This window comes from Eleutherodactylus coqui, chromosome 11, assembly GCF_035609145.1.
Source record: "Eleutherodactylus coqui strain aEleCoq1 chromosome 11, aEleCoq1.hap1, whole genome shotgun sequence".
Lineage (NCBI taxonomy): Eukaryota > Metazoa > Chordata > Amphibia > Anura > Eleutherodactylidae > Eleutherodactylus > Eleutherodactylus coqui.
This window is the reverse complement of record NC_089847.1, coordinates 81,461,487-81,487,566: the sequence shown is the minus strand read 5'-3', so window position 1 is coordinate 81,487,566 and position 26,080 is coordinate 81,461,487. Positions and strand designations below refer to the sequence as shown.

At 42.9% G+C, this 26,080-nt stretch overlaps 1 protein-coding gene across 2 annotated transcripts in view; it reads left to right on the top strand.

Annotated features, from left to right (window-relative positions):
• Positions 1–26,080, top strand: part of MACROD1 (mono-ADP ribosylhydrolase 1) — a 656,520-nt gene that overhangs the window by 1,701 nt on the left and 628,739 nt on the right. For both annotated transcript variants that reach the window (XM_066583989.1, XM_066583990.1), the window contains exons 2-3: positions 4,341–4,442; positions 6,198–6,317. In XM_066583989.1, the coding sequence (XP_066440086.1) occupies positions 4,341–4,442; positions 6,198–6,317 (222 nt within the window). The remainder of the gene's footprint in view (positions 1–4,340; positions 4,443–6,197; positions 6,318–26,080) is intronic.

Below are 26,080 nucleotides of genomic sequence, written 5' to 3'. Positions count from 1 at the left end.
GCTTATTTAGCAGTGATGCCCATACAATGGAGTCCCTGGAAAAGGATATTTAAGAACGGCAGATTTGGGGCAGGAATTTTTACAACTATATATTTTTTTCCACTCTCCCTAAATGGGATCTTCCCGCAGCGCGGTGTCCGAAATCTTGTGCACGGTCACATTATGGCTCTGCGGTACAGGGGCTTCCATACGGGTACCCATGGCCTCTACTGCATCTCCGTCATAACAGAGCGGGGAATTTAAAATCGCACTGTGCATGTCTGCGACATTTTACGCGGGCATGTGCTGTGTTGTACTCGGCCCATACGCAGTCTCTGCCAGCAGCGCATATGGGCTATAATGTGTAAAACGCTACGGGAGACCCACAACGGTTTGTGTATACGCCCGTGGGCATGAGCCCTTAGAGGATAAAGGTGGCAGGCTGTGTTGGATGCACACCTGTATAAAGGTGTTCTGTAGGATTGTATAGCAGCACATGGAAGATGGACGGGCGCTGTGCGTTGCCTGCAGGCTCTGCGCTTCAGACATAAAACTGCAACTAGCATACAAACGTTTGCATTTCAAAGTTTAAGCCCCCTGTATTTGGGGCAGATTTTATGCTATGGAAATGTACTATGAAGCATAGAACGTGCTAGAACTGGAGTCATACACTGAGGCGCTGACTATTTATAAGCCTGCATGACATAAATGAACATCACAGACTTGTCTTTTGCTTCTATGACAGACATTTATGGCATTTGTGCTGCGCCTACATAATCCTTGTGTTGAATGACAGCTGAGCTCTCGCTGTAATGGCCAGGATCAGAAAGACTCTGATCCCTTTTATTTAACTCCCTAGATGCCACAGGCAACAGTGACCGTGGTATCTAGGTGATTAGACAGGGAGGGCACTCCCTCTGTCCCCCCCCCCCCCAAATACAATCGTAGGATACCAATGGGTAACCATGGCAGACAGGCCCCCTTTTTTGTGCTCCCTGTAAGCACTGCATAATAAGTGCCACTTTTCGTGTCTTACGCACAGTAAAAGTGTCGCTCGGACCCCGACCGATCAGCTAAGTGGGCACATGCTGTCAGCGCCACAAATACACAGAAGTTGGAGAGGAAGTCTCTGTGCCGACCTTTGTGTAGTGGCCGGCACTTGTAACTGCAGGCTCAGCTCGCGTTTATTTCACTGACCTGCAGTTACGAGCGTCGGCAACTATAGAGGTCAGCACAGAGACTTCCTTTCCAACTTCTGTGTATTTGCGGCGCTGACAGCTTGCGCCCGCTCAGCTGATCGGTCAGGGTCTCGATCGATGGACACCGGCAGATCAGCTATTGATGACCTATCCTGAGGATAGGTAATCAGTAGTATTCTTCCTGGAAAAACCTTCAATATTAATACTCTATATACACGACCGCTCAGTGATGATGCCCCGCGCGGGCCCTCGCTCAGTGATGATGCCCCGCGCGGGCCCTCGCTCAGAATTAATCTGCCTTACACGACTCCACTCAGTAAGAAGCCCCATATGGGCCCTCACAGCTCTCAACTCAGTAATATTGCCCCATATGGGCCCCTACTCAGTAATAATGCCCCATATAGGCCCTCACTCAATAATGTCTCTCTTAGGTCTCCACTTAGTGATAATGCCCCATATAGGCCACAGAGTCACCCCCACCCCCTCTGTCTTCTCAGTAAGCCTCAGCCTCCCCACTCAGTGGGAGAAGTAAAACGGGTGAGTATACTCTTTTTATATGTTTTACAAAATGTCCTCCCCTCCACTGCCCCCGGGATCTGACAGCCCGCCGTGAATTTTCCAAGTGAGTGGTATGGCCGGTGCTCCCCTGTTTACACTTTACCTAAAACCAGACGTTTGCTTTAAATTTGAAAGAGAACTGTAATTTTCTGACTTCCAAAAAGCTGATCCCTTTTTTTCGCTCTAAATTCCTGTTTGACATGTATAGTTCATGTGTAGAGCCCAGGATCTGCTGCAGATCGTCCCTTTACATATGAAGACATCTCACAGGTTCTCATGAACCAAATCTAACCACAATTGTGCCAGTAACATTGCAGGGATGACTTCTAGTGCCACGTCTGAGACACATGACATGGATGGCGGCTGAATCTGCTCATTTCCGTGGGACCAGCTGACCATCTAATGTGCATGGGATAATATCAGCAGCAGATATTTGGAGAAGGAGGCATCTGGTATTTTGAATGTCAACCTGCTTCGTGAGTACCTGTACCTCTTCACTAGAATGAGGGGCTGCGGCGCTCACACAAGTGCTCTGCTCTCTCTGCTCTACGCTGGTTTTCGTCTGCTTCTGGCAGCTGAAGATGACGAAAGTGAGCGAACAAAGCCGAAGGAGCACAGTGCTCAGGGATGCATTGCAGCCCCCTCATTCTAGCGATCAGCGTGGTCTCGGCAGCAGGACCCCACTGATCAATACTTTTCACATGTCTCTGTGACATGTCAAAAGTTTTCTGATATAGCAGGTGCTCTTTAATTCTCAAAAGAAGAAGTCGCCACCAGAGGGCAGCATATTATGCCACTTACTCCTTTGAGAACACGTGTATGGATGTAGTAGCGCCAACCTTGATGGAGGGTGCACTACATTTCCTGCGTAGACTTGTCAGTGCTGCTACTCTATTTGCTCAGCATAGCTGCTGCTTTCAGTTTGAATGGTAGCCGCGCTTCAGTGGTCAGCTGACTTCCTGTCCATGCTGGTGGCAGCAGGATCTTCACCAGAGCCACTCCACTGTTTCTTGGGGGAGGTAAGTACTGCTGTGCTCTCTATAGGCTGCCGGGCAAAAGGGTGCACTGACAGCACAAAGAATTTGGTAAGGGGAGTTCTAGATCTGCTGAAATGAGCTACACATACACAGCTGATGTAGAGTTAAAATTTGCACCAATGGTGCGGATTTTGACTCTGTTATAGATACAGTTTTCACTGTATGATTCTTAATCTCTTTATTAAAAACAACCTTTATTAATTACTATAATAAAAACATTAAGGCCGAACTGACTGACACACAAAATCACTTTCACTGATCCAGTGGAAGGACAGATAAAATGTCTAGAAAATGCAATAAAGACTGATTCTCGAAAAAGTGATTGCAATTCATGCAATCTTATAGTTGTTACCTAAATAGATGGGCGACATTCCAAACCTGCCATCCAGGTATGAGAAAAATGGTTCCTAACAAGTGGAGAACCACAAAAATCTCAATCTATCCTGGAAATTTTTACTGCACTGTTCTCAGAATTCCTATAGTAGATACATCTTTGCTATATTAAATTAGAATACCAGGATGGTTTCTACTGCATTCTAATCAGTCTAATAGACATAAGGAGTGTTTGCAAGGTTTAACGTGTTTCCGCTACAATAACGCAGCCTCATCAGGAATCTAAACTTTCTATTCCAAAAGGCTATTCTAAATACTGCTCACCTCCAATAGTAAAAAAATCTTAATCTAGTGTGGGGATTAAGTTGGATAACTCTGCTCTAATGTTGGTTCGTATCTCCAATACTTCCTAACAGATACTACCCAGCCCAGCTCCCCCTCAACCAGAAAATAACAGTGTTGTAGCAGCATTAGCAGCCTTGACGGTAGGCTGGAGATGAATGCACTCCTGAATCTAAACTCTCTCTGTAATATAGCAGGGGAGGGTCTGGGAATAGGATTTTCAGATGTCATCTTTGTGTAGGGTAAGATGGAGTTTCCTAACATTTTATTTCTTTGTACCTCTACCTGTCTATTGTAGGCCACTAATAGAAGTCCATGAAGAACAAAATAATCATGTTATTCTGGTAGTGAACTACAATTCACATCATACCTACATACAAATGACTGCATATAGTTCATATTCCCAGACCCTCCCCTGCTAGGTTACAGACCACTTCCAAAATTTAGAAACTTTATAATCAGAAGTGCATTTACACAGGCAAGTGTGATATCTGTCCGAGAAACTTGGAATGATATCAGACTCGCAAGCCTGTGATTTTATGTGCATCTGTTATGCATTTTGTGAGAAAAACACATTGCATGTGAAAATTGCATATTATTCCAATGGGAAAAATACAAAAAAAAATTGCATTTTCATGCGAGTGCGATGCAACTTTTCTGGCTCTCATAGGCCAAATATTGGAAATGCTGCAATTTTTTTCTCTTGAGCTATCGCTGCGAGTGAAAAATATCTCATGTAAATTGGGTCATCTAAAATAATGGGTTCCTTTCACGTGCAACTTCTGTGTACTTTACAACGCACAGAAATCGCGCGTGAAAATACAACTTGAATAGTATTAATTAGCAGTGATATTATTCCGAATGTTACAATTATTCTTTCTTATATCCATAGCCTTCCTGAAGAGTCTGAACAATAAGCAGAGGCGTGAACATTACTCTGTGAAAGATTTCATCAAGCTGAAGGAGATACCAGCATGGAAAGACACAGCAAAAAGTGAGAGGAACTCATTCTGGTGATATAATGCACATTCTGTTTCATGATGGCTGGCGCTTTAAGCAGACGTTGTATTTTCTACAACCTTTACATAAATCAATAGTACAAGCAAATGCAAGAAACTGTAATGTATCTTATTAGAGAAATTCTTATTCTTTTCTCCACTTATGAGCCACTTCCCCCTTTCCCTGCTTGCTGCACTGATCACTTACTATCATTTTACAGCTAAAAATCCATCTTGAGAGTACACTATCGTCTCCCTGAGGGATCAGGTTACATGCTATCCATAGAGGTATATGAAAAAGGGGAGAGGAAGCAGCTGCAGAGAAAGAGACCCATCTACAACTTTTAGTATATTTTCTATCTGAGCCCCGTGTGACGCAGAGTGTTAAGGCAGCAGAAATGCAGTCCTAAGCTCTCGCTTACGACCTGAAGGTTGCGAACTCGATCCCCACGTGGTTCAGGTAGCCGGCTCAAGGTTGACTCAGCCTTCCATGCTTCAGAGGTCGGTAAAATGAGTACTGAGCTTGGGGGGCGGTAATAAATAAATTACCTGAAAGCGCTGCGGAATACGTTGACGCTGTACAAATAAGTTGTTTTTTTTTAGTTCACCTCAGTGATGCATTAGATGCCATAGTACTGCTATATATCACCCTCCATACTGCTCCTTCTGTGGGCGTAATAAAGAGATAGGGGTACAGGATCTGTGATGTGTATGAGAGAAATCCTAGACGTAATGGCCCTTTTGCACGGGACGACTATCGTTCAGAGTTGTTCAAATTCCCGCGCTCACGCTGTTATTTGTACGATAATCACCCCATGTAAATGCATTCAGCGACTGAATGAGAATTGTTCAGCCATTCGTTTCTGTATGCTGAAAAGTGAACGATGAGCTGTTCAGTGTAAACCGCAATCATTCACTTCTGAACTACGGTCTGTATACTTTGAATGAAGGCGGGTGCAGGAAGCACGCTCAACACAGGAGCGAGCATGACTGGGACGACTGCTCATCCCGTGTAAATGGACCTTTACTCTTCCCTACTAGATCAGGGTAAACTGACACAGAGGGTGGAGTTGTATAATGGGCAGAAATAGATAACATAGGAGCATCCACCTTTGACAATAGGTGAGGATCAACAACCCGCCTCCTCCCCCTTCCTACACAATGACCTCGGCGCAGGTCACAGAGCATGCCCACAACACTCTCCATTACAAGTTCAAATTTTCAGACTAAGGTTTCCAATATCAATATGACTGCTGGAAATCAACTGTCCAAACTGCCATTCACAGAAAACGGTCAGTCCACTTTAATTGTGTTAAGAATATAGAATAAAAAAAGTGAGAAAAAGGACTTGGAAAAAAAATAGCATGTTTCAGTACATAATTATAATAAGGGAAAAATACAATAAAATCGGATACATTCCCTTTAATCTATACACCTAATACGGTTACCGTCTGGGGACTGCAAAATGTATGGTGGATTTGCAGGGCATGCTGAAACCTGTAGTTCCACACTAACAGCGCTGCACTTCAGAGGAGGCGATGTGAACAGTTGGGCAGCAGCAGCTGATGATTACAATATACATAGCTTGAGAGATGTAGAATAGCTTGTGGGGCTCCAAAAAACTGCTGCTTCCTGTTAAAGATTTTTCTGCTAATTTTGATACTTACTGTCAGAACTAGTCATTTCAGTAAACAGAAGTTTTCTTAAAATTTCATTAAAATTTTTTTTTTCTCTCTTCCCTCATTCTATAGAGACACAAGCCAGACAGCCTGAAGAGGTCAAGTTCCCGAAAAGCAAAGACCTGAATGAAAAGATCTCTCTTGTCAGAGGGGACATCACTAAACTAGAGGTAGACGCCATTGTGAATACAGGTAAGATGAGCAGAGGTGTCTATATTGCAAGAGAGAAGGAACTCAAGAGCATCTGCAATGAAGTATTTTCTGTAGGTGAGGTAATCTGCGTCGCAGCTGTTGCTCCTCTGCTATGAGAATGGGTAATGAAGTGCAACCACTTATTAGCAGTAAGGTAAAACGGCACAATCAATCGTGCATAAAACGTCTCCCGGATGATTGTCTTTCAGCTCTGGGAAGTCACGTGTACCATGTCCCCTTCTACGCAGAGTGCAGCAATATTGCTTCATTAGAAGAAGGGTCTTTAATCAGCAATATACTAATGTTATGTTCTCGTAATGGAGTGTTTCCCTGTCTGTGGAGAATGTACTGATGTTTTAGTAATTAGCTGACAGTAATAGGAATGCGTTTATCTATACACAAATCCCGCTTGGCTCTATTGGCATCTATCAGCTTAACTTGTGTGTTTTCAATTGAGATACACAGAAAACTAGCTCTTAGCAAATGAATCTATACCGACAAGGGCAGGTCAATAAGTATCTATATACTACAATTGCTAGCGCAATTAGATATACCTGTATGGTAGAAGGATTGCATTTACATCGTATTTTTGACACTGGAGAAAAAAAATAAGAAATAATCTTGTAACTGTTTGGAAATGAGGGGCAAGTTAAGTAAGTAGCCACCAAGACCCCATTGAGGAAGTAGGAGTGTATGTGCAATTAGTGGACCCAAAACATTGCTTTACTGTAGTCTGTTAAAAGTGCACATTATTTAGTGAATCAAGGCCAACAGTTGTCGAATGAATGAATGACCACTACAATCTCGAAATCTATGCCTTGGTCACCCTAATAGAAATGCTGAAATTTGGCTCACACATGGTGATTGTGGCATCTTTCCAATCAAATTTTTTTTACCCAAAACCTGGATCAGATCTGCCCAAGAAATAGAAACTATTCTATGTGCTTCCAATCTCAGATTCTATCTTGGGCTTTGTCTATCTTACACCATTGTTTGAGTCTTCTATCAGATGTATACATTTGGCATATAATTCTAATGCATGTCACTGTATGGGCATACGATTGGTTATGTTGACTGTTTTAAAAAACGCACATGCGGTATCCTTTTTTTGTGGGATGCATATGCATAGAAAAGTTTAGTCTACTATACTATTCTATCCAGCTAAATAAAGGCATACTGACTTATACCAGCCCATCAGAGGCCAATGGCAACTGTCTAGGCCTCATGTGAATGGAGCTCTATGAATATGTGTGATGTGCAAATGTAGGGCTCAAACGCAATGTCAAAACAGCCTAAACATATGTGCCACAACCATAGTTTGTGTACTGCACAAGGTAATGTTAGGCAAGAACATTCCCCATATCCTAATTAAAACCTAAATGACATAATTCTCGTAGCATAATGTCTGCTCGTTAAATTCTGTATCCGAGGAGGAGGGCATAGGTAGTCGTTCCTTCTTGTACCGTAAGTCGCCTCTTTCATCACTGAGCCATGGGTGTTTCTGCAGCACTCTGAATCATTTTGTATCTTCTGATATTTCTGTTTGGTAAATAACGTTAACATTTACTTTTATTTTATGTTTATGCTCCTTTATTTATTACCATAGTTTTAATTAAGTAAAGGTTATAATGACTTTTAATCATTGGCAAAGTAGTTACATAAAAGGTTTATGAAGTCTCATTGCTGCTTGTGGATTACAGTTTCAGGATTGCTCCCAATATTATAAGCATGAATATTTCACATATTACTACATTGTATTTGGTGATTATGCTGGTACTTTTGAGTTGCCTACATGAGACTTCAATGTACTCTGCAGAGAGGAGAAAGGAGTAACGGGAACACAGCGCTCTGAACGGGAGGACCAGGAGCACGGCTGTCGTTGTAGGATCTTTATTAGCAATGCCTTTATGTGCTGGACCGGCACCTTTATCAGGCTGGTCTTATATACAAGGAAGAGAATGTAAAAACCTTGGGCGGGTGACATCACAGGGTCATGTGATATCAGTCTCATGATGTCACTATTGCAAGGAAATACAAAGCAAATATTACCTATAACAATGTATAGGTTACTTCATTCACATTCACAAAATGGCAAAATGCCGGCGGAACTCTGAAACAGCGAGCGGAACACACGGACAAACATAACACACTGACTGACAAATGCCTGAAACATGACCAAGCATACCTGCATGCATAACGAGATGTAAAGAGATACGATGCGAGGTATTGGTTTTTATTTTGGCCAAGATACTTAAGCCACTTCAAGGGTCCTCGTTGTCTCTCAGGTCCCTACTCTAACAGACAACTTCCACATGAAACCTGCCTGCGTGCGGGGCGACCCCACGCTGGAATCTATGGACTCAACTGCCCAGGGTGGAAATGAACCAAAACAGGACAGGACGCAGTTCACACCAACACACTAGGGATAGCATGCAACCCAGAACAGGACTGTTCATACTTCATGTCTGGCCAGATGCACAGACACTGAACATAACACTGTTCACTCCTATATACACACATAACAGGCATTCAAGAAAACCAGACCCTACAGTGAAGGGGTACCAGCATCCTCTTCCAGAGGGACTGGTCTATATATGCAGCAAACTAGTGGAGATAGGCTTGCTGGTGAAATCCACACCCAACCAGCACAATTACTCCACACCTGTGAAGGTGTGCTCCTAGTAACCCATGTAGAACAACAGATCCCAGCAGCACACCCTAACAGTATACCACTAACTAATGGATACATGCACTATAATAAATTAACTTAAAATGAATGGCCAGATGAAACGGGAAGGAATAGAATAATGATATAATACTGACAATGGTAAATATAAAAAAATATTCAAGAATAAAATTTTAAAATACCGTATTTTTCCGCTTTAAAGGACGCACCGGATGATAAGGCACACCCCTGTTTTAGGCCGCCTGCACACGGGCAGAAATCCCGCGGCGGGATTTCCCGCGGGATTTCTGCTGCTCAAAGCCTGTAATGCACTCCTATGCAGACGGCCGCGGTTTGGCCGCGCGAAATGTCGCGCGGCAAACAAACCGCGGCATGTCCTATTTTTGTGCGGGGCTCGCAGAGCCTCGCACAGATACGCCACTCACCCGGCCGCCGGCTCCGGTCTGCGCATGCGCCGGCAGCCGGCACATGAAAGAGCCGGGGCCGCCAAGCGCGGGTGAGTACGCGCTCGTCTCTGCAGGCGCTCGGGTCCCGCGGCGAGAATTCTCGCTGCCGGATCCGACCCGCTCGTCTGCAGGCGGCCTTAGAGAGGGAAAATAGGGAAAACATTTTTTAACTTACCCAGGGACAGTGAATAGTGCCAAGCGATGGAGCAGCAGAGATCTGAAACAGTGGAGCTCCATGTCACAGCGGCGCTTGTTGGGCAGTAGGAAGGGAAAGAGACGATTGGTGGAGGCAGGGAAGTAGCAGCAGTTCTCACTGGCACTCACCACCAATCATCATCACGTATAGGCGGCAGTGGGGAGGAGAGAAAACTAGTAAGTGATTGCACATTTGTTTGCGAGATTGCGAGTTGGTTTGTGCGACCGCGATTTAGTTAGCGTAAACAAATGCTGATGCAAGGAATTTAACACATTCGCTGTATAAGACGCAGCAACTTTTCTCCCCCACTTTGGGAGGAAGAAAAGTGCGTCTTATAAAGTGAAAAATACAGTATATATGACACATTACCTGATTATTTGATAAGCTATTGAAAAAGAATTATTGTAAAGAGACTATGAAAGTGAAATGTAAAAAATACTGATGAAATATAAAATAAAGATGAAATATTAGAACATGGAAGCTAGAACAGATCAATAAATAAAACCCGACCTGATCTGATCAAATAAAGTTAGAATATGTATATACATTCTGAGGCGGCCAAATCAATATTTATGAACATTGTAAAAAATACTAAATTATTTTGATAATACAAGCAGAAATATCCACACTAAGACAGCTTTCCTGCCTCAATACGGAGCAGGTAAACCCAACCCCCGCCGCAGATGCGAAAGCAGCCTAAGGATGACTAATCTGAATGATTCTGTATGGAACAGGCATTGGGTATATACTGAAAACGGGGAAGTCCTTACAGTCATATAACGTTCTAGGAATCCAAAAATTATTAAAGTAAAATAAGAGAATAGAACATTTATCATAAAAAAATTGTGCAAACTTAAAACTACCATATGATCTGAATAAAAGAGACTTAATAGAACTATAAAAACTCCACTAGACAATGAGTGCAAATAACAGACAATATATATCATTTTATATTATATTTAGCCGGAGAAGAAAATAAAAAGTTGAAGTTATGAGGCCGTTACCAGTCAGACTTCAGACGGTTGCCTGTCACCCCGCCCCCTTTGAGCAGGCACCTGCGAGCTGTCCCACTAGTTTTCACTGCTTAAAACAGTGTGTGGCCTATTGGATTTTTAAAATTTGCACAGTGAGTCCTAATGGCCTGAATGAATGCATTGAAACTGCCTGATAACTTCAACCTTACTTTTTTTTTTCAAGTTCGCACAATTTTCTAATGTTAAACTTTCCATTTCCGTTATTTTACCTTCAGTATTTCCTGACTTCTAGAACATTGTATGACTTTTAGGACTCCCCCCCCCCCCCCTTTTCAGTATATACTCAATATCTGTCCCATACACAATCATTTCTACTAGTTATTCTTAGTGAAGTGTCAGTTTCTGCTTCTACTCTGTTCATAATGAGTGCCTCAGAATTTACATGCACATTTTAACTTTGTATGATCACTTCAAGTTGAAATTCATTTATTTCTCAATCTGCTTTAGCTAAGTATTTTATCATTTTTAATATTTGATCTTTTATTTCTACATTTCATTTTCATAGTAGTTTTGTTACCAGATTGTTTTATAAATGATTGAAAATTAAATATTGTAATGTATCATATATATTTTTATCCTTATATCTTTTTATATATTTATCATCATCATCAGTACTTTATTATTTAATTCCTTATTGTTTCGTCTGGCTATTCATTTAAAGGGATTGTCCAGTTGTAAGCTATTTATGCACTGTTCTTAGGGTGGGTCATCAATAGCAGATTGGTGGCAGTGTGCTGTCTGAGACTTCTGCTGATCATGGGCCATTGCGCTCATGCACTGACCTGTTTTCTGCAGGAAGCAGACAGTGTGCTGGATCATATTTTCCTCCAGCAAGTTTCGGGGTATTCTGTAGCTTCCAAATTGTATAGTGTGCACACATCATCGACCAGATCAGACACAAATGCTGGTCTAAATCGGGAGAGTCTCTACCTACCTGTGTAGAGTCTCAGGCTTTTATTATAACACATGATAACCACCCTTTAATGGGCGTGCAACAGATTACATCAGTAACATATAAGATTCTCATTTGTCGGATCATATAGAACCCCCGCCTCCCTCTCCCCACACCTCTCTCAAGTCCAATGTAGCTTGGACTTTGTCCTAGCTGAAGGAATTTCTGTGTACGTGACAAGTCATTGTTTGAGAGGTCTCTGTGTTACAAGAAGTTTCTGTGTGGGGGCAGGGCTGGGGAAACATCCAAGATGAACACAAGCAATAACATATAACACTGTGATTTAACTCTTTCCTTATGCAGCAGAGTTCCACATTAGGCTGAAGTCATTACAATAGCATAATACATTTGGTTTATACAAATCAATAGACATTTTACACTGACTAATCATCATGTCTATCACAATCCCCCCTTAAAATGTCTATCCTCTAACTCTTCCCGTCAAATTTTCACAGTTCTCTGCGTGTGAGCCTATAATCGGAGCGCGTTGAAGGTTCATTTTAGAGTCTTCAAGGGGGTGTAGGACTTGTCCACTCCTTCTGGGGATGCATCCAGCGAACTCATTGTGGGAGTAGCTTTTCCAGCATCAGTTTCACAGGTCTCTCTGACACAGGGGATAACACAGCAGACTAGAACAGAAAAGGTAATCATCAGTTCACATACAACAGCGACGCCCGTCTGTGCCAGGATCCTTTACCACCCGCTCATCCATGGCGAGTGCTGGTCCCAAAGGTTAGCTCTTTTTAGTTAGTGCGGTCAGCTTCTTAATGGCAACTGCGTCTTTACCCGCGGGTCACGTGTCGTCTGGGATGTAGGTACAACAAGTCTCCCCTATCATCTTACAGACACTCCGCTTTTTAGCCAAAATCATATCTAAGGCCATTCTATTTTTAAAAGTCATAGTCGAGGTAGGTCCTATTGGTCGACTAGTCCCTATAAGGCATCTCTAGTATAATTTATAAACCGCTGCTAATTATAATAAACATAATTAATCCAGTCAACGTTTTATTTACCATAATGATCAGGAAAATGGATTCGAATCTAGTTTTAACTTGGTCTCTAATTTTTATAACTCGTCAGGTACCCCCCTTGGCTATCCTATGACGTCAATGTACAAGTGTAGATCAAAACTACCACCAGGAGTCTCTCTTCTCGCTCTAGTATAATGTTACAATACTAGTAGTGTGCACAGGTACGCACGACCTGGGACTCCCTAATCTTCACCCACACCAATGTCCCTCCTGGAGATAGCCCAGATGGTGGACACGTCCAGGCCGCCTGCACTGACCCTACACTACCTAATGACAAGACTGGAAGGAACCGCCGTACCTATGCGGAAAACAAGGATAGACCAACATGACAGGATAACCACAAAACACAGACTGAGTTGGATCGAGATAAATTAACTATTGGGGGTAACCTCATTATCCTCAATGTTGTCTGACAGGATGTGGAGGAGCATAAGGGCTTTACTAAGGCACACTCCCCTGTCCAATTACCCTCCAGGCGGGTCCTCTACCTCATGTCTCCACAAAGCCAGTAAACGTCTCCTGAGGACTGGACCTGATTCTGCATCCATTCCCCTCCTATCGTACCGTAGGAGGAGCAATACCCGTTAGTGAGTTCCCCAAAAATCTCCCTCCACCCTGCCCATTTGCCTGGCAGGTGTAGTTTCCAGGGTAGTCAGTAATACTCTCTCCGGTGCAAAACACTTAAGTAGTTATAGAGTATTCCTTCTTCCACTTCTCACGGACAGTGTAATTAGCGGAAATGTTCGTGAAGAGACTAATAGACCACTCTTCAGCATCTACCGGGAGATTTAGGGGGACCATCCCCGAGTGTAGTCGGGCACTACCGCACACACAACAGTTAGACTTGTTGCTCCTGTTAGCATTATACCTCATCAACTCCAACCAGAGATTCTGGTCAGAGTAGCCAGTCGCTACTGTCAAGGTGTCCACAAAGGTAGGGTCGGCTATGATCATCATGTTCGTCAAGGTCTTTATCTTACGGCGGAGGGGGTTAATTATGGGCACGGGACTAAGTGAAGGCTTCCATTCGGGTGTATTTACCATATCCCTTATTTTAAACTTCCCTAAGGGATCTGTCCTCCCGTACCGGTATGTCCCCAGACTGTACGTCCCCCCCCCCCCCCGTCGTCCCCTGGGCTTGGATCTCCCATGGTTAGTGTAAAAAAACGCATTAAAACCAAGCAACATACTAAGTTCAGCCTTCCAATACCTGCTGTCCTTATTATTCTCAAGGAGGGTTATACGACTAATTAGGGATTTCCCGCTCTTATCTTTCTTATTTAAGGCACTTCGTGGTTTATAGGACCAGTCTGTTCCTGTGTTCCATCCCGCTAATCCCCAATAACTGCAGTCTTCTCCCCAGACATTATCAGTGGCGCAAACATATTGTATTCCCTGGGTATATAAGTCATATAACCAGCTGGACTGAGCTAAATCTGGCCTGCGGTGGGATCTTGCGCCTAGACACGGGACCACAGTACCATAGTCGAAGGGATATGCGGCTACTTGAGTATTGGACGAGTTATACCAGAAGGTAACCATACCCTCATATTCTTCCGACTAAGGATTCCAGCTGCCACCCTCCTCTCTCACTTGCCCTAACCAGAGTAATGTCCTTGGCACAACTAAGACTGGTCTCCCGGATCTGAAGCTTTCTTACAGTATGAAGCATGGATCCATGTAAGTCTTTCGGCTAGTTTCACAGCTGTGGCAGTAGTCAGAAGCACCTGGTAGGGGCCATCAAATCGGTGCTTCCTGAGGAACTTCTTGACGCACACCCAATCCCCAGGCTGCAAGTTATGTGTCCCAGTGTCTGCCTCTGAGTCTGGAAGAGAACACCTGTGCATAGGCTTTGGTTAGTTCTTTAACAACGGAAATCACATACTTAGTCAACACATCAGATTGTAATTGTAACCACTGAGGATAGTAAAGACCTAGCCTTGGGGCTAGCCCAAACAATCTCGTAGGGAGATAATGTATGATCCCCCCTGGGTTCATATCTAACACTGAATAGGGCTATTGGATGACAGTCTTTCCAAAGTGGCGTCATTTTTAGTATTTTACTTTTTAGCGTGCCACTAAGTCTCTCCGCCTTTCCACTACTCTAAAGGTGGTAGAGTATGTAAAAGGCCTGGGATACACCCAGAGCAGACATGACATGTTACATTCACCTGCGAAGTTTATACCTCTGTCTGACTCTGAATCACTTCTGGTACCCCATATTCACAGTTTACCTCGTTCATGAGCTTCTTTGCGGTTACTTACTTGTTTGCCTTGGTAACAGGGTCGGCCTCCAACCTGCAAAGACATCAACAACAACAAGCACGTATTCATACTTCCCAACAAGTGGGAGCTGAACGTAGTCAATTTGCAATCCCTGAAATGGGTAGAGTGGTCCCGGCAAGTGTGATGTGGCAAATTTACTTCTGCCCTGACTCACCTATGGCATAGATCATGCTAAACTGGACAAATGATGCAGCAGCTACAGAGAACCCAGGAGTCGCCCGTCCTCTTTCAAGCGTCGACGTCATTGCTGCTTTACTAGGTGGGTCTTTCCGTCCATCAGCTGGGCCATCATGGGATACAGGAACTGTGGTGGGCAAGTGCTGTTGACTGTTCACCATACACGGTCCTGTTTCTGCTGCTCCCATATCAGTCCATTTATTCTTTCCTTCCTTGCTGGCTTGTAACTGTAAAACTCTTTAGCATATCAAAGTCCACGTTTTTGTCAATTACCAAAGTTTTTACCACTGACTCATGCTGTCAGTACCTTTCTTCTTTCTTCCACGGCTTAAGGGCCGCTGCCTTTACTGTGCTGTCGGCGAGGGTGTCGTCTCTCGCTTCTCCAGTGTAGGAATCTGTGCGAACTCTCAGCTTTGTCAGGTAGAAGTAGGGCCTCCATGAGACTCTGCACCGCTGCACCATTCTCAATTGGTTGTCCTGCTAAGGTAAAAACTGTCTGGCCTTCCATATTGGGCCGTAATCATGAGCTATGCCAAATGCATACCAGGAGTCAGTGTAAAGGATTGCCGTCTTACCTCTCGCCACTCTACTCGCCTCAGTGAGGGCCTTCAATTCCGCTTCTTGTGCTGAGACATGCGGAGGCAGAGCTTCTGCTTCTAGGACATCTTGTTATGTGACCACTGCATATCCGATGTGGAGTCATCAACCCTCACCCTGGTACCATCTACAAAAAGCTCAACATATGCATTATCAACAGAGGTTCCGGTAACTGTTTGCATACCTGCAGTTTCTTACTGTATTAGTACTAAATAATCGTGCTGATGTTCTATTTCACATGGCTCGGAATCTTGTAGCACAAAATCATTTATTTATTTATTTTTTTAAACCCAATAGCTGATCTACAACACCTAGATCATCTATGACCCAGATCACCTATGCCTCCCCCCTTTTGAACCGGAATACTCAATGGAAAAAAGAGTAATTGCGTTCAAACTAGTACAAGTTGAAAAAGGAAACCAAGAGGCACAAAAACAAGCACTTTGTAGGTCAAGGTGACATTGTATGCAGCGAAGTCTGAGCGAAAATATCCTTTAGATTTTTTTTTTTTCCTTCAGGTCGCAGTTAGCATTTTTTAACACAAGGGGGCGCAACACAAGTAAAATTTTATGTCACCCAGTGTAATAGTATTTCAGGGAATGTCCAGCGTTTAACTTTCACTCCCCTGTCGGAATATAATTATAGCTTCAGTGTAGACTGACACTAGAATATACAAAAGACTTAAGGAAAAAACTAAAGAATACGGATGAATTAACATCCTACTCTGGGCAATTCAGTCCCTCTTCCTCACATAAAAAGTAAAATTACTTCATCAAATTGCGTGAAAAAGTTTGCTGGGTGACTATAGGGAAATTATTCCATCTGTAGGAGCCTTCCATAACATCATCTGTCTGAACATCCATTGGAGAAGCAGGCAGTGGAAAACAGAGCCCCTGGGAACACACCATGAGAAGGCGTCCCCTGTCATGGATCCCTGGCCTCTGTCCCCCATGCATCAACTCCAATCTTCCATACACTATAAACCAGCTTAGTCATCTACTATGTCCCAAGCTGCATCTTCACAAAGGTTTGTTTCCCTGAACTTATCACACATCCAAAGTGGCCACATCTTGGAGTGTAACAAAGTCCGGTCAAACAAAACCTTACTTCAGACAATCATGAGGTTAGCACTGGATACAGTGGGATTGGGGAATGTAGGCCTCCCAAGTGCAGCAAAATGGCCGCCAGAGGCAGAAAGGGGCGGGGCTACAAATCTCCCAGGTGAGGCAAGATGGCTGCCGGAGGAAGGGGCGGGGCCAGGGGCGGCAGCACTTCCAGGTGAGGCAAAATGGCCGCTGGAGGAGGAAGGGGTGGGGCCAGGTCCTGTCCCGGATGGGGAGGGACCGGAAGTAACATCACACACCCTGAAAGTGAGCACATGGGGGGGAAGTAATTTCAGGGTGGGGGCAGAGCTCACCACCCTTGCTGTAGAAACATTGCAAGTGCGGCCGCCATTACAGGGAGGGGCTGTAGTCAACACAAAGGCATTACATTGTTCATAATATAGACAATACACACATCCCCCACTACACGCTTTCCCCTCTTGGATCTCTTTCCTACGTTATACCACCTCCTAGCAAAAACTAGCTAAAACACCTTTCTTTCTGCTGGGCTTCCTGCTCATCTTCTGAAAACTTTCTACAGTCTATCTTACCATACTCATTTCTTTTCTTACTGCTTATCTGTCCATAACCTGACATTTCTTTCTGCAACTTTTCCTGATCCTTTCCTTTGTAAAACGTTTCTACATGTTTTGCATATTCCACATCATCCTGCATTCTATTCTGCCTGCTTATTCTATCCTATTTGAACTTTCTAGACACAGTAAAACTCCTTTACCAAATTCCACCCATCTCTTCTAATATCCCTCGTATATCACAATGCGCATTAACACTAGAATCACAAGACAAAGGGAACAGACGGGTTAACTGGGAAATGCTTTCAGTGGCTTAACTTCAGCCCACTCTCTTATCAGTAACCTTCCCCCAATAATAAACACTGCACATTAATTCTATAATACCGAACAGACAGGATTACTGGAGAATACCCACAACGGCTCAAGGTATATATCTCACCTACCTTTGCAACAACCCACCCTCTACTAGTAATCCCCAACAGCACTCCCTGCGCACAATCTGGACAGGACATTTAGCTATACAGAGACTGACGATTATTTTCAATGACCAAGACCTCAACAATATCCGGAGACTTCTGCCGTCACACCACGGCTATAATTCCCGCGTATATACCTTTCCACATATGAGAACATAATACGCTCAATCATACAGGTGCATACGCGTATCATAAATTTTCCTAACCTCACACTAGTTACCTAGGAGTAAGTGTCTCTCTCTGGCGTGTTCCCTCGGACTTAAACAGCCAAGTCCGCCCTTCTGACACATTAACCCTCACAGAATTTATCCCTTGGTCTTGTATACAGAATCTTTAACCGTCTCAGACATATCATACCCAGCATACAGTATACCCCCTAGGCAGGTTAAAACAGTGTTTTTTTCCGAGCAGAAAAGAACTATATTACCTGCCTTTCATTGATTTATCACTCTGGATCAGAAACAGGCAGATTAGCAGTTAGAAATCAGCTTACATTGGTAGATTTACATAAAGCAATCTTACCGTGTTCTGTAGATTTTCGGGCCCCTGAGTTCTGCGTGCTATCTGCCGATCTCTGTATTTTTCCAGAAAGAAAGAAATCAAAAATCTCTACTCGGCTCACCCAGGAGACGCCAATTTGTGCTGGATCATATTTTCCTCCAGCAGGTTTCGGGGTATTCTGTAGCTTCCAAATTGTATAGTGTGCACACATTATCGACCAGATCAGACACAAATGCTGGTCTAAACCGGGAGAGTCTCTACCTACCTGTGTAGAGTCTCAGGCTTTTATTATAACACATGATAACCGCCCTTTAATGGGCGTGCAACAGATTACATCAGTAACATATAAGATTCTCATTTGTCGGATCATATAGAACCCCCGCCTCCCTCTCCCCACACCTCTCTCAAGTCCAATGTAGCTTGGACTTTGTCCTAGCTGAAGGAATTTCTGTGTACGTGACAAGTCATTGTTTGAGAGGTCTCTGTGTTATTTAAGAAGTTTCTGTGTGGGGGCAGGGCTGGGGAAACATCCAAGATGAACACAAGCAATAACATATAACACTGTGATTTAACTCTTTCCTTATGCAGCAGAGTTCCACATTAGGCTGAAGTCATTACAATAGCATAATACATTTGGTTTATACAAATCAATAGACATTTTACACTGACTAATCATCATGTCTATCACAACAGCTCTGTCCCCACATTGGTAATAAAGATCTCACAACTACAGCCGTGCTCTTCGTCCTCTCGTTCAGCGTGCCGTGGTCCAGTTATCCCCTTCTCTTTGCATGATCTGTGTCAGAGTGGTTGCTGCTATGTGTTGTGTTGCTGCACAACCAACAGAGGTACCAATTTTCCCTATTTAGCATTTTGTATAATCCATGTAGTCCCTGTGTAGTATACAGCGCTTTGTGTCTCATTAACTTCATTGTACACTTGATTTTCAAAACGAATGCAGATTTGATCCATTTGCACTTAGTTAAGATGTGGGAAAGATCCTTTGCTGTCTTTCAAAAAAAAAAGTCCATTTTATGTTTTCCATTGCAGTTCTTACCTCTGTATGATCTATAGAATGAAAGCGTCTTTATCCTAGGAAGCCTGAATTTTTATTTCTTTTACGAATTACAAGATAAATATGTATGATTATGCGATAAAAGGTATCTTTTATTCTTCTGTTCTCCTATTGGACTCACCTTGTGTCTTTGTTAAACTCCACATTGTTACTTAAGAGTATTTTAGCTTTAGTGTTATATATAGAAATGGCATCTCTATTAAACTAAAGGGGTCTCCTGCTGATTCATAGCGTTTAGGTAAATTCTTTTGGGTGGCATAGCACAAACTTCACAGAGAAAAAAATGTCCATTCAGCACTATTATATTATACATGTGGAAATAATTGAGATTATTACCATTTATGTTGTGTGAAAGCTCATATCTTATCCATCCTGCTCCGTTCCCATCTAATCTCTGGGATATTGTATCACTTGCTGATGAGTGGAGGTCCGACTGCAATCGGACCTATCAATCATGAACCCAAAGAGGTTGACGCCCTCTGCATTTCCTGTACAGGTCATGTGCAGAGAGCTGCAACTAAATTATCGCTCAAAATTTGTCCAAACGAACGAAAATAAGCGATAATCGTTACATGTAAACGCGGGCATCGTGCACTTTTCGTTTGAACAATGGATTTCAGCTCCGCATAAAATCTATCGTTTAGCAGCTGAAAGACTGAAGTGAACATCGCTGAACTGTGGTACCTGCACAGTGAATAGGGAGAAATGACTTTAATGGGAAAACCATGTCAGGATACATTCACACGGGACAGAAATGGTGTGGAATGTGCACTGTGTATAATTTAGGGTAGAAACTGGCAAAAATGATACTGGAAATCTACTCCAGCTTCAAACTGGTGTAGATTTCTCAATGGGCACATGGAGTAGCTAAGATGCAGCTAATATATGAAGGGGCATGTGCCTATCAATATTGGGTGCGCCAGCAAGGGTAATATTAAGGCCAGTGTAATAAGACCAGCATATGAAACTCCAGTCTTAATAAATCTCCTCCATTGCCTTTAAATTTCTTTGTGCAACCAATTAAACACTGTGCATGATTCGCTGCTAATGCTGTAGATGCCGATGATTGTGGAGCTCTATGCTTTAGTAAGGAAGTCTCACCTGTCACTTTAAATTTAAAAAAAAAACAAAAACTTTCCGTTTGGAGAAAAGCTACCATATCTGGTGGATCCTACTAAAGATTCTTGGCCAACCGACCCTACACTGAGAACTGCACATGACTAGAGGTAATGAGAGCATCGGATTTCTAATAGTTTTAAAGGGATTTTTAAAATTTTTTTATATTGATGACCTCGGATCCCCACTGATCAGCTGATTCCCCCTGTTACTGCAGTCAGCACAGGAAGCGGAGACCACTGAGCACAGCGCAGCACCTTGGGTTGGTATTGCAGGTTCTGAATTCATTGGGAGCTCCCTGCAGTCCCAACCTAGGCTATGGTCAACACTTTCTGTGACAGCGGCTCCGGGAATCGCCTGATCAACAACAACAAAAAAATAAAGTGTCACCGAATGCCCCTTTAAGTTTATATGGGCTGTCATGGGGAAGTTACTGGCCTTCTGATCATATCTTTTTCACTGTGGATGTGCATTTTAGTTTGCATATATTATGTTTACAGGTTCAATTTTAATTCCATATTTTTATCTCAATTTGTAAAATATTCTTTATTTCACATCTGAGTGTTTTGAAGATGCAGTATTTCAGTTTTAGTTTGCAGCATGTAATAAAATGTGAGAACATTACTACTGCAGTTGGGGCCTCCTGAGATTATCGATAGATATGGAGCATGGCAAGAGCAGGGTTAATGGCATGAGACTGAAAGTATAGCCGATAGAGAGGGAACAGCAGTGGGGCAGTGGGATGGGGTGGGCTGAAGCACAGATTAGGGAGAGTCTCGTTAGCGAGCAGTCAGGAGATAAATTGCATCCATCATGCTGCACTACTGACATCCATTACTGCTAGAGACAGATCTTCATGTGGCATCGCCTCTCTTGGGACCATCCCTGTAGGGTTCTCCTGCGTTATATAGGTGTAATGGCTTTTGTGCCTCTTAAGCATAGCTGTGCTGGTTATAAGCTATGATATTGCACATGAAAATTATTTGAACAGCTTAGTACAACCAGAAGTCGTGATTTAGTTTCATTGGGCCGTGAAATAACCTCTCCTAATACTGTAATGTATCACATGTCGACTAGACGTGCACCTGCGCATGCTCACTGTCACATCCCGTTACATTGTATGGAATTGGTGTGTGGCAAATGTTGGTGCAACATTATATCTTTTACATTCAGCAGATTGAAAGGTGCTATTGCTGAAGCAATAGGATCGACTTCTTGTTAGAAGCTGCCTGGCTGGTTCCCAGGTCTATAGTGCAACGATGAGGAAAGCAAGTTCTGAGAGATCAACCATGTTCTGAAATAATACACGATTCTGGAAGGGTTAAAGGGGTATTATGGGACTTTTTCATCTTTTCTGTTGATGATCGACAAGTCATCAATCTATGATCGGTAGAGACCCACCACTCAAGATCCACGACTATCAGCCGATTCCTGGGCCGCTGTCACTGCAATCAGGAAGTAGAAAGCACTGACCATAGCCCAGTGGCATGGGTTGGTACTGCAGGCATAGCTCCCTTTGATTTCAACAGGAACTGTGCCTGCAGTACTAGTGTTACGAACCCACTGGACCCATTTGACCAACTCACCGGTTCGATGTAAGGGTTATCCTGACGTCCTCACCGTCCAAACCATAATTTCAGAAATTGCACAAATAATGGGACTGGCTGAATAGAGGTTGGATTGGTTTGTTCTATTCCTGGTCCTACCACCTGTACCAACATAAAGTGCATGTAGAAAGCAGTATGGCTAGAATGCTATCCCCCCCATTATTGGGATCATTTCTGGCTCCTTTGCACAACAACTGGTTTTCATTGGAAAAAGGGTTTTCTGATGCATATATGTTTTGCAGTATTAAACAGTGTTGCAGCCTAAGTTATTATCTACAGTATATGAAAAAATCCAAATGTCAAACATATTCTAAATAGGATTGTTTCACCACATTTATTTATCTTTAAGACCTTATATGTGTCTAAATCACTAAAGGTTTCACTTTCTCTATATTTGAACCTATTCTAGCTGATTGCAGGTGAAAAAGAGAATTTTTTTTAGCTGTAGAAAAATCAGACAAAAACAGGTGAAAGTCCTAATGCACCTAGAGATAATCATGGAAACCAAAAGGATGTGAAATGATTAGTTTGCCGGCCTGCATTCTGAGAGATGAAAAGAAACCGTTTAAAATACTGTATTAGAAAAAGCCAACCAAAAAAATGGCTATCAACAGCAGTACCAGATTAGACCAGCAGATGGAGCTGTGAAGCCCTTCTGTGCATTCATTATAGTGTTTGGCTACCTCTGTAGTATACAGAGCGGTTGTATCAATTTATAGATTTGCATGTGTATTTATTTTCCATGCACTACACGTATTTGCGGTATTATGTGACAGCATTTGACAAAAGTTAAGGGTGAACTACCTCCTGAAAGTGTTGTATTTGTTTCATCATAACGATTTCTTGTCAGGACTCTTTCATGTACTTTACACTTGTAAGCACTGCTATCCCTATAATTATATTCATAGGATTCTGGGGAGCTGCATTTCTCAAGTGGACTTGTGTACTTGACCTTATTAGTCTATAGGCATAACCTCGGGTTACAGCTGAATGTTTCCTACTGCTGAGCACTTTGGACAAAAAGAGGTGGAAAAACTATTAAAGGGATAGCATTCCATGAAAAAGATGATTTATGTATATTTATATGCTCTAGATAGTCTAAATTCTAGTCTAAGAGATAATATCCCAAAAGAACAACTGTATGAAAAAGTGTATCTACCGCCCCTAAAGATGTTTTGTTACTAAGTGTCTCTTTAACTGGGAGACACTTTAAATGAGTTATCTGCCTTAGAAGACTTTAACCCTTTCCAATCCACTGTCTGACGTCTTTCTACATTCTGATTGAAGCTTGTACAGCTCCAATGTTAGAAGACGTGCGACAGGGTATTCTTACCGTCCATTGCTAGTCACTCCGCTGTCGGAGCCTCTCTGGCGCACACACACTGACTTTAGTCAGCAGATGGCATTGTTATATAACAGTAAAAATAGAAAACCTTTTAGGAAACCCTAAATCCAAAATTGGACTGGAAAGGGTTAAATCCTAAAATATGTTCTCAGCAGTTCCGCAGGGCCGCCCGGGCTCAGTGGCTACAGTAGGAGATAGAATAAAGCCTTAGTAATCTGCATCCGTGAATGGACAGGACCGTTGCTTGCCATATGCACAGAAGACAGGCTGCTATAAATGACGCTGCAGGAAGAATTGCTGAATTTTGTAATTCCTGAAATTCCCTACTATTCAAGTAACACAACTATTAGGGGATTTGATGCAATTACCGATGAAATGTTTAGAGGAACTCACTTTTTTACAGTAGCTTCTCTATGCATTTATGTTGTGCCTTTTGCCTTTTCTCATATGTTTTAATAGATCAATGCCTTGTAATATGAATTTCTCTTCAGAGCAAATGGGATATCTAGTAGGATATTCTCCAACTTATATACACAGTAACCAATCACTGAGCTTCTTTCCAGTTTCCACACTTGTACTACAGCCACAAATCTTGTCTCAACCGCAGCATCCTATGCAAGAACAAGCCTGAAAAGGGTTGCCCTACTTTTTACTATTGATGACCTGCCCTCTGGATAGGTCCTCAATAGCAGATTGGTGGAAATCTGTGTCTTGAGATCCCCCCAATCAGCTGATCCCCAGGGCTAGTCACTGTCAATACCGAGCTGTCTTCGTTAGAAAGCAGACAGCTCCGTACGGTGCGCAGTGGCCTTGGCTGGTTTGCATGCCAAGTCCCATTTACATCAATGGGATCTTGTGTTACCAGGCAGGACCACTGCACAGTGTACAGAGCTGTGTGATTCCACCAATAAAGACAGCTCTGTACTCACAGTAACCAGTCCCAGGGATCAAGCTGTAATTTCTTCTTCCCTCCACCATCTTTCTTTTTTCTCACTTTGCTCAATGTGTATTTTTTTACCATTATATATACAATTTAATCCTCTCCAGTGTGAGTCAATGTTTTTTTTTTCTCCGAGCTGAAAAGCTCTCAGGTCGGCTTTTAAAGACTGCTCGGTGACAAATTATTTTCTGAGCTGGGCATTCATTAGCTCAGAGTATCTGCGCCCTGGCACACCTTCTTGTTTGTTCTCAAAGAACGATTCTCAGTTCCTTGCGGGTAGAGGGCAGCGCAGAAACTCAGTAACTTGCACATTACATAACCCTGGCAGAGATCTCGAGAGGTGAATGCTCACAGAAGTGCTAAGGACATCCCTTTAAACAAATTAGAGCTTAGTTCAGAAAGTTTTTATAAATAAGACCCATGTAATAGTGGTGGTTTCTCTATATTGTCTGTGTATGCACAGATGTAGCTTGGGAAAGCTATAGAAAAGGCAAGAAAATGTTCTGTGCCACAGTTTATTTAGTGTGAATTCACACTAACTTCATATGTTCTGCACAATTTCCTTTTCACTGTTCCGTCTTTACCCTTCCATTTTTTCCCATTCATTTAATTAGGTTTTCGTTTTGACATTTTGTTTTCCATTTACCTCGGTTCTCTTAGGCCTCACGTTCACGAGGAAAATCAGGCCCGCTACGGATTCTCCATGGAGAATCCGTAGCGGGTCCCTCCTGCCCTGCGGACATGAGCGCTTAAAATAAGAATTAACTCACCTCTCGCCCGCTCCGGATCTTCACTTCGTCGCAGCTTCATCTTCTCTCCGTCGCGGCTGGATCTTCTTTCTTTGGCCCGGCGGATGCGCACGGCACGCCGGTTGCGTGCCGCGCACATGCGCCGGCCCGAAGAAAAAAGATCCGGCCGCGACGGAGAGAAGATAAAGCCGTGAAGAAGGGAAGATCCGGAGCAGGTGAGTATATTCCGATTTTGGTCTCCGCACTTAAATGGAGCATGGTCCAGATTTTTTCATGCTCCATTTAAAAAAAAATCACTTTTATTGACCATCCGCGGGTATTTATCTACCCGCGGGTGGTCAATGCATCCCTATGGGATGCGGATCCGCATGTGGGTCATCCGCTGCGGATCCTAATTCATAATTTGCCCGTGGACATGAGACCTTAAGGTTTCTATTTTTTGATGGAAAGTTAATGTTCTCTGCAGTGTGAGTGCAGGAATGCTGAGCCTGGTAAGATGGCCTCCAACAGCTAAAAAGATGTCCAAATGTCCTAGTTGTTAGAGAAACTAAATGCCTAACAGGCAGTGGATTACAGAGGGGCTGCACTTCAAACTTGATTTACAGTGGTAAAACAAATATAATGAAAGTATATAGCAAGATTGATGAGACAATTATCATGAGACACACAGGCTATTAAGAGTATAAGTTGTTTGAAAAGTCAGTGACCCTTTAATCAGTCCACAGATAAGCGTTTCATGGTCCCTTTATTGCTGTATGTTCAAGATCTGGTGCCCCTCTATGCCTGCACCATAATCCCCCGACTAATATTGAGGCCTGTCTTCACAGTGTCAAAAATGGTCATGAATTTTTGTAGTCTTGCACCCTTCTGTCTCTTTGGGATTTGAAGTTGCATTTTATTACAATAACCCTCA